A 12,819-nucleotide genomic window follows, 5' to 3' on the forward strand; every position below is an offset into this window, starting at 1 on the left:
AACTCATGAAACTTTTCTGTAAGTTCATGGTAAAAGAGTTCAAAGTGGACAGCCAATCACATCCAAGTACTATGTCAATTGGTCCCAACTCAATCACCAAAAGATCAACTTTGCAAGAGTAGCTCTTGGACAACTCCAATTCTATACTTTGACACTTCATATTGCAACCCATTGAATCACCATTGGCCACTTACACCATGTGCTTGTTTGGTAAAGAAGTTGGTTGCATTTTGAGAGTGTTCAAAGACCTTTTATTGACAAAACTATACGTGCTTCCAGTATCAATGAGTGCATATGCTGTTCTCCCATTCACCTTGATCTTCAATCTCAATGTGTTGGCACCCTTACTTCCCGCATAAAGCATCATGAGAGATTGTACACAAGGTAGTATGTGCACTATTGTTTTCATTCCACACGCATAGAGACATCCCATCATCCATTTTGTCATGAGCAAACTTTAGTTTCCCACCCGGATCAAAAGGAAACTCGGGATTTTCTTCATCAAAACCATCATCATGAGAACCTCCACCCTCATGAGAATCTCCCCATCCTAAGGCATCATTGCATTCAAGGAATTCCTCCTCCTCATGATTAGCATTGTCCTCAGTGATAATGTAGCTTATGGACATATCCTTGGATTTGCATACTTTGAAGTGATCCTTGTTCCATTTTTCTCCACATTTGAAACATAGACCTTTGAGCCTCATTTCATTCAAACGGTCCTCCTTGATAACCTTGCTTTTTGAACCCCCATTTGCTGGCTTGGACTCATTGTATGTAGCTTTGTTGGACATAAATGGTGGTTTAAATGGAAGTCTATTAGACCCTCTATGAGAACCTCCACCCTTGATAACCTTACTTTTTGAACCCCCATTTGCTGGCTTGGACTCATTGTATGTAGCTTTGTTGGACATAAATGGTGGTTTAAATGGAAGTCTATTAGACCCTCTATGAGAACCTCCACCCTCATGAGGATCTCCCCATCCTAAGGCATCATTGCATTCAAGGAATTCCTCCTCCTCATGATTAGCATTGTCCTCAGTGATAATGTAGCTTATGGACATATCCTTGGATTTGCATACTTTGAAGTGATCCTTGTTCCATTTTTCTCCACATTTGAAACATAGACCTTTGAGCCTCATTTCATGCAAACGGTCCTCCTTGATAACCTTGCTTTTTGAACCCCCATTTGCTGGCTTGGACTCATTGTATGTAGCTTTATTGGACATAAATGGTGGTTTAAATGGAAGTCTATTAGACCCTCTACCATACACGGTAGGAAATCTTGGAAGATTAGGTCTTGTGTTTGCATGAGAACCCATGTCAGTCCTTGTGATCACTTCCCTTTTGATATTCCCTTTGCTAGCCCACTTTGTCAAGTACTTCTCTTCATGAATTTCTGCAAGCATCATTGCCTTCTTCAAAGTGGCGGGTTCATGAGACTTGACATCACCACCAATAGGAGCTTTCAAGCCCCTTATATACTTGACAACAAGATAATGCTCATCAAAGTCGTCCAAGTATAATAGAAGCTTTAGAAACTTATGAGAATATTCCTTCACGGTAGTGATTTGCTCTAGCTTGTCCCATTCCACAATGTGATTGTCCCTTTGCATGCGAGAAGTAAACTCTTCTGCCATGTCATTCTTGAATTCTTCCCAAGTAGTGATGACATAACCATGAGATTGCTTCCTCCTCCACCAAGTGTGAGCAAAACCTTCAAGATGAAGTGAGGCGAAGAAGACTTTGGCAATCTCGCTCCTTGGGCTGATTTCGAAGTAGAGATCCATCTTGTTTGCACACTCTTCAAAGTCTTCGATAGAATTTGATTCTCCTTTGAACTTATTAAATATGATTTTGTCCTTCACAGCATTGTCAAAATCACCATGCATTCTTGAACCCCTCTGCCGTGCTCTTGGATCATCAAATCCTCTTCCTTCACCCAAGTGTCTATGCATTTACTCATCTTCCAATTGCCAATCACCTGCATCTTTAAATCCCTCCCTCTTCTTGCATCTTGCATAAAGGATGAAGTTCTTGGAATACTGGCATTGGATCTCTCATAAGAAGCATCACCCATAGGTCTCTTGCCCTTGTCCATGTAAGAAGAATGTGGCATCATTTGAGGTGGCATCATTTGTCTTACTTTGTTCTCTTCTGGCATAGAAGGCTTTCCATCATGTTTGGCATCATAATGTACACCATCCATTGCATTCATATCGGCTTCTTGGTTGAGCTTGAGAGGAGCCAATGCACTAATGGCTTTCTCCAAGTCTTTTAACCCTCTTTGCATCACGTCATCCAGGTAGTGGTGTCGCTTGTCGAACCATTCCATGAGGTGTTCACCAAATTGTTGTTGCCGATTTGTTTGGTTATTTTCAATCCTTTGAAACATACTCTCCATAGCCATTAACATCATGTCCACTGTTAGCGGAGTAGTTCCCAAAGATTGAGGCATTTCCACTGGCTGAGATTCATCTGGAGATGGTGCTTTTATGGTTGAATTTTCTTCATTCCTCATTGATGAACTCGTTGCCATCATTGCTTCCGGTTGTCTTTGATCATTTTCATTCCGGGCTCCCTTGTTTTGACCTCCTCTAGTCATTTCCATGCGCGTAATTGATCCCTCCTTGCAAAGACCACTTTCTTGATTTTTTTTCTCTATTCAAACGGTATCCGATTTGGGTGATCTTTATATCGATGCGAAGCTCTTGACGAGACGAATAAGAATCCCCAAAACCCCATTAAACCATAGTCTAATTTATTTATCTATTCAAGGGTGTACACCAAGGCTAGGTCCCTATTTTGCCAAGTGCTATCAACATTCTGGTCCATGCTACTAGCCCTAGAGTAAAACCCACAAATTCGCTTAGGATCAATGAGCTTCCATGTATGTGCATTTGTGTACAAATGCGCACTAATATCATTATTTCACCTTCTTTAATTTTTTTCACCGCATGTGGACCTTAGATCTTTAGGTCAAAATTAATGCTCCTATCTAAATGTTAAATTTTCCCAAGATTTTACTCAACTCAGACAATTTCCCATATGTCCGCTCAATTTATTTCACATCTTATCTCACTTCAAAAGTACAGAGTTTTATCATCTTTTGCCAAAAATTATTTATTTAATAATTTCCTTTTATACAAGAAGGAGAGATCTTACATTGAGGGAGCTCATCAATGGGGAGACTCATAGTTTTGAGTTGAATTGCTCTATTAGACAAGGATGTCCCTTGTCTCTCCTTTCATTTACACCTGATTCACCTAGGTGGCTAGTTCATAATAGAATACAAAATGTCTAATTGAGGGTATCTAACTCCCATATTTCCACATTAAATGGATAGTGAATGAATTATTTGCAAATGATATCAAGTTCACTCTAAGAATACAAACTCTCATATTGTAGAAGATGCTTAAACATTTTTAATATGCCCTTTTGGCCCCTCAACTAAGAGAAAAAAAACTTCCTTTCTTCAAAATGAGAGATGTAAAAGCATCGGCAAAGATGAAGTCTTTATGGTTCTAGGTACTCGTATGGGTTTTGTTGCACTTGAAACTTCACCATGGAGCAATTCATGCCAAAAGTGAATACGTGGAAGGGAAATGGTTCGTGAACTTGATTGCCTTGAAAATAGCCTTAAAGCACTTCCTCAAGGGCTCCTTCACCTATTTCTAAGTTATTGGGTTCCCTTTGATAGTGGTCTTTTGCAGACCAAAGCCCAATTCAAGCGGTTACATGGACTGGGGGGAAAGGTAAAGGGCCATGTGAGCTAATGGAGGCTAGAAAGTAAGGGGAATAAATAGGATGGGCATGGAGCATGAAGAGTAACCCATTGCAAACACTCACATGTGACACCTCCAAAGTTGACACCTTCTCAAATATAGGAATATCAAATATTGTTAATTACTTTGTTAGTTTGTTAATTAACCTTCTCAAATATTGTTAATTACTTTGTTTTATAGTTGACACCTCCAAAGTTGACACCTTCTCAAATATTGTTAATTACTTTGTTAGTTTGTTAATTAACCTTGTTTTATAGTTGTGTTGTTACAAGGTAGAACATTAACTTTCTTTTATAGTTTTGTTGTTGCAAGATGAAACATTCAACTTGACTTAATTTAGATGGCACTCATTTTGTAATGATTAACATTGCAACATGCAAAAATAGTGTGCTCAAAAGAATAGACACATGTGTGAATTAATTGTGATCTATTTTTAAATCCTTCAAAGGATATTATTGGACACGTTTGCTCACCTTTTGCAAGATGATATCATATCTTACATCATGACGAGAGTAAAGATTCAACCCTATAAGCACTTTTTACATCCATGACCTAAGTTTAGTACATATAGAAAGGTGTTGTCAATAAAAAAGATTGCTATGATTCAAATACCATATGGATCATGTGTGATGTTCAACGTAGTATTGAAAAAATCTCCAAGTGTGATTGGCTTGTGTTCCTTTCTATGATTGAAATGTCTTCTTGAATAAGTTTCGTTGTCATTCACAAGCTTGTATAACCCATGCATTATTGGTAGAACAACATTTCGTCTGACCAAACTATTAATGTCTTCATCAACGTGCTTTATAACTTAAATATCCAAATTTTCAATCAAAAATAACCAAAATTATAAGTGGTTTTTTTCAATAAGAGCCACAAAAAGTATGCTAATGGATAGGTATTTTTTCTAGCATTGTATCACATTTCTAGCATGTTACTAACGCCAACCCCCATGCCCAACCCAACTCACATACTTTTCCAACAAGAGGGTCTTATGAGGAGGGGGTAAACTTCCAATACCAAATACACTACCTATAGGCTATCTCGGACATGTGTTAGAAAAAAAGAAAGTGTCCATTACCATAATTTTCATATTCAAATTGAGAAAAACCGGTTGTAATTTTGTTTGGTCTTAAATTTAAACATTCAAAATTTTAGAACTTTAGTTTAACATATGCATTTTTTCCTTTTTTTAGAAAAAAAAGTTTGTTATTAGTTTGGGGATGCGAGTGGTCGTCGGGTGTGACGGCAGCAGTGAAATGAAGCGGACGGGCGGGGTCACCGGCGGATGGCTATTGGCGGAGCCGCCGACAAAATACAGCAACAACGTGTCCACACCTCATAAAGTGTCCGCTTATCTGAAATAGGCGGCCCTGGCCGGGACCTAATTCACGTGGAGGGCAGTGAATAAAAAAACCGCTTGAACAATGCGCTCTTCTGAGTTCTGACGGACGTCACGTTTATGTTTTTAGCATTTTGGTTGTAAAATACTTCCAAATTTTTAAAGCGCACACCAAAAATTAGACTATAATGAGAAAAGAAAAACTTGCTATAAACCCTCAATTTTGAAGGGTAAAAGGTGCCCGTCAAAAATCAAGCCTTTGAATAGGAGCAAGGCTCGACAAAAATAAAATTTTAATGTATTTTTACTAAGTGAAATTTGGAAAAATTAGCTAGAAATATATCAAACCCTCTTTAAACATTCAAATCTATTAATTTTTAGTTAAAATACCGAAAAAATATACAAATTTAGCCTAAAAAACCAGTTAGTTTATAAGCATGTCCTTATTTTGATCGGTTTCAAAAAATGCTTTTATCGAGCCCTGGTTCAGAGCCACGTCTCCCTTGGGGTGGCTCTTTGTCAGAAAACTGTTTTTAATATGGAACTCTCCAGTCGTGCCTGAATTGGTTGACCGGCACGTGAACAATTGGAACCGACTTCCACCATATTAAAACTGTTTTTAATATGGAACTCTGCAGTCGTGCCTGGATTGGTTGACCGGAACGTGAACAGTTTTAACCGACTTCCACCATATTAAAACTGTTTTAATATGAAACTCTGCAGTCGTGCCTGGATTGGTTGACCGGAATGTGAACAGTTGGAACCGACTTCCACCATATTAAAACTGTTTTTAATATGGAACTCTGCAGTCGTGCCTGGATTGGTTGACCGGAACGTGAACAGTTATACGTGAGCATACGATAGATGGATGATGATTAGATTGGGCCACATATAAGATGATTTTGATCTTGATGATGATGTTCAAATATAGTTAACATTGCGCATTAGAACATTTGTATATGGATGACGGGAAGTTGGAATTGTGACGAGCACCGTTGCCCTTCAAAATTGACGAGTTTGGTAAAATATAGCAAGCTTTTTTGTATTTTACTATAATTTTTTAAAAAAAATTTAAAAATCACACGTTTTTTATGGCCAAATGGTAAGACACCCACCAAAAAGCAAATGTGTACAGCCACAAATGGAATATGTACGCATATGTCTAGGCACTTGTATAACAGATCATAACAGCAACTTAGTGTATTCTTACAAGTTATAGTCATGAAAAAAAAATGCTTGAGATTTTTCATAGCCCTTTTAGTTCATGTCATATACATTTTGGGAACCAAAACTAGGTAGATTACAGAGTTATCCTTATTCTAATTAGTTGAATATTTTGTTTTTAGCGAGCACTAGAACAAGTGACTAACCTTGTCCACCAAACGATTGGTATTAGTCTATATAAGATGGAGTATACAACATACTGATGAGTTGTATGTTGTATGATTGGAAGTTATATGTGTACATCTATAGACTTAAAAAAATTCAAGCGACTTCACAAAAGTGTGATAGCCTGTGGGCTTTATTCATTTTTATTTCCTTTCCTTTTCTTTTCTTTTTATTCCTTTTTTTTTGGCCAAGAGCAAACTATCTCAATTCAAGTAAAAACTTAGATAAGCTCAGAGAAGAAGCCTTTGAAAGTAGAAAGTATCTCTTTGTCAACCATTCACACTTTCACCAAAAGCTCCTTACCTTTTACGAGATCCACATTTTTTACAAGTTTTACTCAAGGCGTAGATACTCTTGGGGTAACTCACTTTTGTTATGCATCTATGATTAAATAGTCATTTCTTGGCCGTCATGGTAAAGGAAGAATCTTTTGAGTGGGGGCAACAAGTAGCTTGAGATTTGTGTTTTCAATGTAGGACTTAAATCATCCTTGGATACATGGATATAATCTCCAAATGGTCTCCAAGTTGAGAACCCTAGTTGGGATCTCACATTTTGAGGCTTGCTTAGTCTTCTTTGATGAGAAGCTCTCTTGACCACGATATTGATGCACATATCATAGAGCTTCATTACAAATAAGGCGAAACATTCTATCAAGACCTTTGACCTCAATATCTCTTACAAGATCATAGAGCAAGCCCTAGCCATCATAATTAATCTTATGATGAGTCCCTTTATTAGACCTCAGAAAAAAAACATAAAACAAAGAAATAATTTAGCAACCATCATTTTGTTGTGGGAGGGGTATGAGTGAACCCATAATCATAGTAAGATACTAAATTTGTTAAGAATGGTTTTCATGATGCACATGATAAGGTGAAATGGAGCTTTATCCTTGATTGTATGAAAGATACTAGATTTGTTCCTTATTTTTTCTCAATATGGATTCCACTCTTCTTGATGGACATTATCCACCATGAGTACAATTTAACTCATAATGGTTATTTTACTCATAGTTTTAAATTAAATTGATCCGTTACGTAAGACGGCCCCTTGTCTCTCCTTTTGTTTGCACTTGATTCACCTAGGTGGTTGGTTCATGAAAGAACACAAAAAGCTCTTATTAATGAGGGTATTTAACTCCCATATTTTCCTATCAAATGCCTCAATTTAATGAATTGTTTGTAAATGATACCAACTTCACTATAAGAATACAAACTCTGATATTGTAGAGCTTTTTTCAGTAGGGATTTTTAGTAGAGGGAAAACAATATCCTTTCCTCAAAATCAAGGATGTAATTTAAGCATCGGTAAAGGTGAAGTCTTTATGGTTGTATTCATATGGGTTTTGATGTTCCACTTGAATAAATGTGGTACTTGGCCATGGAACATTTCACGCCAAAAGTGAGTATATGGAAGGGCACCAATTGAACTTGGTTTCCTCGAGAATGGCCTTAAAGCACTATTTCATGGACTTCTTAACTTGTTTTTTTTGGCTTCCTTTTGAAAGCGGTATTTTTCAAGTAGAAGCCCAATCCAAACATGTATGTATATGGAATAGGGGGGAAAGGCAAAGGGCGTTGAGCTAATGAGTCCAAAAATAGTGAGATAGAGAGAGTAGCCTACATGTGTGCATTGAGTGTTTTCTTTTTAAATCCGTTATGGTATTGAATACCTTTTGCAAGATGATATCATATCTTACATAAGAATAAGAGTAAAGACCACCCAACGCTATAAGAAGAATCTAAGTTCGGTACGTGGAGAAAGGTATTGTAACAAAAAAGATTGATAGGATTCAAATACCATATGGATTATGTGCGATGTTCTAGATTTCATGAAGAGTCATGTGATGCTCTAGATTTCATGAAGAGTTATTGACATCTTAAAAGTCATGTTTTTCTAGGTGACTTTGTCTTGGGAAAATAAAATGTTTCACATTATTCTAGTATGTTTTTATGTAATTAAAAGTAGTAATGAAAAAACCATCAAGTGTGATTTTCTTGTGTTTATTGTAATGAGCTGTCATAAAAGAGCTTGGTTGTAATGTCTTCTTGAATGAGCTTGGTTGTCATATACAAACTTGGTTATAAGGTCTTTGAAAGAGCTTGGTTGTCATATATGAGCTTGTTTACCCAATTCAAATTCATATATGAACTTGGTTATAAGGTCTTTGAATGAGCTTGGTTGTCATATATGAGCTTGTTTACCCAATTCAATTCATATATGAACTTGGTTATAAGGTCTTTGAATGAGCTTGGTAGAGCAACATCTTACATCAATGTGCTTTATAACTAAAATATCCAAATAGAAAAGCCAAAATATAAGTGGTTTTTCCAAATGGATGGTTTATTTTAAACCCAACTCAAGTACTTTCCAACAATGACTCATGACATGAATGATCATACGTGTGCGTTCTTTTGTTGTGACTCATGTGTTCTTTTGTTATGACCCATGAATAACACATGAATGGTCATTGGTGTGCATTCCTTTGTTGTGTGAGTTGTGCGTATTCACTATTTGACTCATGACCTGGTGTGCGTTCTTTTGTTATGACCCATTAATAACAAATGAATACCGGGCCCTGGCCATTCGCAAAGCCGCCGTCCCGCGTCCACGGTGCCCGCAATTCAACGTGTCGACGGCTCATTGCTCGCAGATTCTGGTCCGCAAAAGCACAGATAGCCGGCACCTACTCCACGTGGAGGGCAGTGAAAGACTCGGACGGCCGAAAGGTTGCCAACCTGGCACCCGCGCATAAATAACCCGCTCGCACCACAATTCATTAGTTCCACCATGTCTCTGCCCCCCTCCACCTCTTCGGAGCCCTCCATTCGACACTGGCTTCGAAGCTCCCCTCTTGGCTCTGGCTCTTTCGGTCACGTCTCCCTCGCCGTTAACCTCCACGACGGCGCCCTCTTTGCAGTCAAGTCCACCCCTTGCTCTTCCCCTGCCCCTTCTTCCTCCTCTTCTGCAGAGCTCTTGGCCTTAGAGAACGAACTCAACATCCTTCAGGGCCTCCGCTCTCCTACCATCCTCCGCTGCTTCGGGGCCGATTACACCACAGAAAACGGTTCCCCCGTGGCCCGCAACCTCTTCCTGGAGTATATGGACGGCGGCAGCCTCGCCGACCTCCTCAAGAAATCCGGCGGCAAACTGGATGAGCTCCGCGTCCGGCACTACACCCGCGCAATTCTAGAGGGCTTGAATTACCTTCATCAGAATGGGATTGTTCACTGCGACATCAAGGGCCAGAACATCTTGATTGGATCCTCCGGTGTGAAGATTGCTGATTTCGGGGCTGCTCAAAGAGTGGGCGCACCCTCGCAAGTGGGCGGACCTTTTAGGGGTACCCCTCTCTGGATGGCTCCTGAGGTTGTCCAAGCTGTGGAGCAAGGACCCCCTTCCGACATCTGGTCCCTGGGATGCACTGTGGTGGAGATGCTTCAAGGCAGGCCACCATGGGGAAACATCGCCAATCTGGCAGCTCTTCTATTCAAGGTTGGGTGCTCACAGGAAAATCCACCATTGCCAGAGTCTATCTCTGCAGAGGCCAGGGATTTCTTGCATCAATGCCTGCAGAGGGATCCCAAGGCGAGGTGGACAGCTGCTGAGCTTCTCCAGCATCCTTTCGTTTGCAGATTGGAAGCAGGCGGCGATGAGAAGTGCGATCAACTATCTCCCAGAAGCACTCTTGAATTCCTTCACAGCAGTGACAGCGATTGGGAAGATGACTCTATGGGCTCTGTGCCCATTCTCTGTTTCCCATACATGGCGTCTAATCAACAGGCAATGGCCGCTAGATCGCCTTGTCCTTCTTTCACGACGACAGAAACAACGTACTCAAGGGATGTAAGCATCCCAGATGCTAGTAATTGGGTCACAGTGAAGAGTGCAGACGGTTGGTCGAAAGACAGGCGAATGCCCTTCATGGAGTCTTTTGGAGCCGGGGAGGTCCAATTGAAAAAAGGCTACGAAGTGAGCTTGGACTCTGCAGCATTTCGAAGGAACACAAAGGTTGTGGGGTGAGTTGGGGAGGCTTTCTTTCATGGCGATAGGTGAAGAATCAGCGAGCAAATTAGCTCCAGAGAAGTACGCTTGGGCTGTCGGAGAGGTGCGCCGGCGAGCCCGAGCGCCCAGTTCAAATGAGAGAGGTGCCTGCTCAATCGGGGGTGCAGCGATTCGCGCAGTGAATGATCCTTGGAGATGCACAATTTTACTCTCTGTTCAGCCCCTGGATCGTAAGAGACCTTATGTACTTTGGAGTACACATTTTTTAATGCAAATATATATTATTGAGTTCTTGCAAGTTGTTCTTATGTTTTTTTTGTTGAGGCCAAAGCGTCCCGATTTTTCGACTTATCATTTCGTTTGCAAGAAGTTTTAGATTTTCGATTTTTAAAAACCTGAAATTTACATATTATAGGAGAACTAAGTTTTTTTTAAAGGCTATTCTGTCAATACTATGATTTACACACGGTTTTATACATTATAAAAGGTATTTATGTAAATGTATATCAGTAAATTAACCATGCTTTAGTAAGAGAATTATGATGTGCAAACTTAAAATTGCACGATTCAGCTATCTTCAACTCTTATACATGGATTTTAGTCCCTTTTTTGAACTAAGCTTTGTGCCTTTAATTTCTCGTTTACTTTTATAAATTTCAACATAAGTAATGATTGTATGTTGAGAACTTAAAATCAAAATGTTAAAGGTGTGTTTTAAGTTACAACAAGAAAAATGTTTAGCAATCATGAAGACTATGATTTTCAAATTGAAGCTTTTTAGATTGGCTGCCAAAAATACTTTATGTGAACATTATCACCTAGTGTATCTATCAAAAGATGTGCTCATCCCCACCCTCACACAAAGAGAGAGAGAGAGAGAGGGAGAGAGAGAGAGAGAGAGAGGGCATGGACAACACATAATGATCAAAAGTAGAACATATTTATTGCTGTAATTTATATTATTAAAATGTGAAAGCCAACGTTTTTATAGAAAAAGAAGAATAAGACATTTTCCATGTTCAAGATCAAAATAAAAAGTTTATTGAGTCCTTGCGTCTGATGCTCACAAATGTTGTCCTTACAATCTAGGTGCATATGTGGTTCCTATCTATTTCTCAAATATTATGTTAGTTGAGCTCGTGAAGGTCTCACAAACATGTGTTTCTAGCAACATTGCCATGGTCCAACAAACACATATTACTAGTGACATTGTCACTTGCTAGAGCACTAGGCAAGTCCACAGTAGCCTTTTAGCTCCAACTTTCTTGTTTATTCTTGTTAATCAAAGAAAGGTGCTTTAACTTGTATGTTAGTATCACACACACACACATGGTTTGTCTCGTTACTTGAATTGAAATTTGGCTATGCATGTAGAAAAACTTTCGATTTGTGGCTCTTCAACCACATCGTGATGTGAGATATGATATCATCGTGCAAATGGTAACAAAGGTGTACTTGAACTCTGATTAGGCTCAGTATGAAGTCCTTCAAAATCAACGCACCTAATGCTTATTCTCTCTAATGCCCACAAGCTATTTTCACATGTGATCATTACTTTTTGTTATTACAAGTAAATTATCATCTTAACTAAAGTTCAAGTTGATATATTATCCTACAATAACACATTCTTAAAAATAAACTTGAAGCGTAAAGATATTATCAATCAAAGATAAAACATGTGTTTCTAGCAACATTGCCATGGTCCAACAAACACGTATTACTAGTGACATTGTCACCTGCTAGAGCACTAGGCAAGTCCACAATAACCTTTTAGCTCCAACTTTCTTTTTTATTCTTGTTAATCAAAGAAGGGTGCTTTAACTTGTATGTTAGTATCACACACACATGGTTTGTCTCCTCACTTGAATTGAAATTTGGCTATGCATGTAGAAAACTTTCCATCTTTGGTTCTTTAGCCATATCGTGATGTGAGATATGATATCATCTTGCGAATGGTAACAAAAGTGTACTCGAACTCTAATTCAGTTCAATATGAAGTCCTTCAAAATCAATGCACCCAATGCTTATTCTCTCCAGTGCCCACCACGAGCTATTTTCACATGTGATCATTACTTTTAGTTATTACAAGTAAAGTATCATCTTAACTAAGTTCAAGTTGATATAGTATCCTACAATGACACATTCTTAAAAATAAACTTGAAGCGTAAAGATATTATCAATCAAAGATCAAACATGTGTTTCTTTATAGCAACATTGCCATGGTCCAACAAACACGTATTACTAGTGACATTGTCACCTGCTAGAGTACAAGGCAAGTCTATAGTAACCGTTTAG

At 38.8% G+C, this 12,819-nt stretch overlaps 1 protein-coding gene across 1 annotated transcript; it reads left to right on the plus strand.

Moving 5' to 3' along the window:
* The first annotated feature begins 9,162 nt into the window (after nt 1-9,162).
* LOC147639325 (mitogen-activated protein kinase kinase kinase 20-like) lies at nt 9,163-10,817 on the plus strand. The gene has a single exon (XM_086790113.1). The coding sequence runs from the start codon at nt 9,310-9,312 to the stop codon at nt 10,540-10,542; it is 1,233 nt and encodes a 410-aa protein (XP_086646239.1). The 5' UTR covers nt 9,163-9,309; the 3' UTR covers nt 10,543-10,817.
* The last annotated feature ends 2,002 nt before the right edge of the window (nt 10,818-12,819 follow it).

This window comes from Cibotium barometz, chromosome 4, assembly GCF_041138505.1.
Source record: "Cibotium barometz isolate CiBa-2024 chromosome 4, ASM4113850v1, whole genome shotgun sequence".
In the NCBI taxonomy this organism is placed as follows: domain Eukaryota; kingdom Viridiplantae; phylum Streptophyta; class Polypodiopsida; order Cyatheales; family Cibotiaceae; genus Cibotium; species Cibotium barometz.

Bases quoted from the DNA above. Each gene is read 5' to 3' on its own strand.
- LOC147639325 (XM_086790113.1), top strand. From the start codon at position 9,310: ATGTCTCTGCCCCCCTCCACCTCTTCGGAGCCCTCCATTCGACACTGG.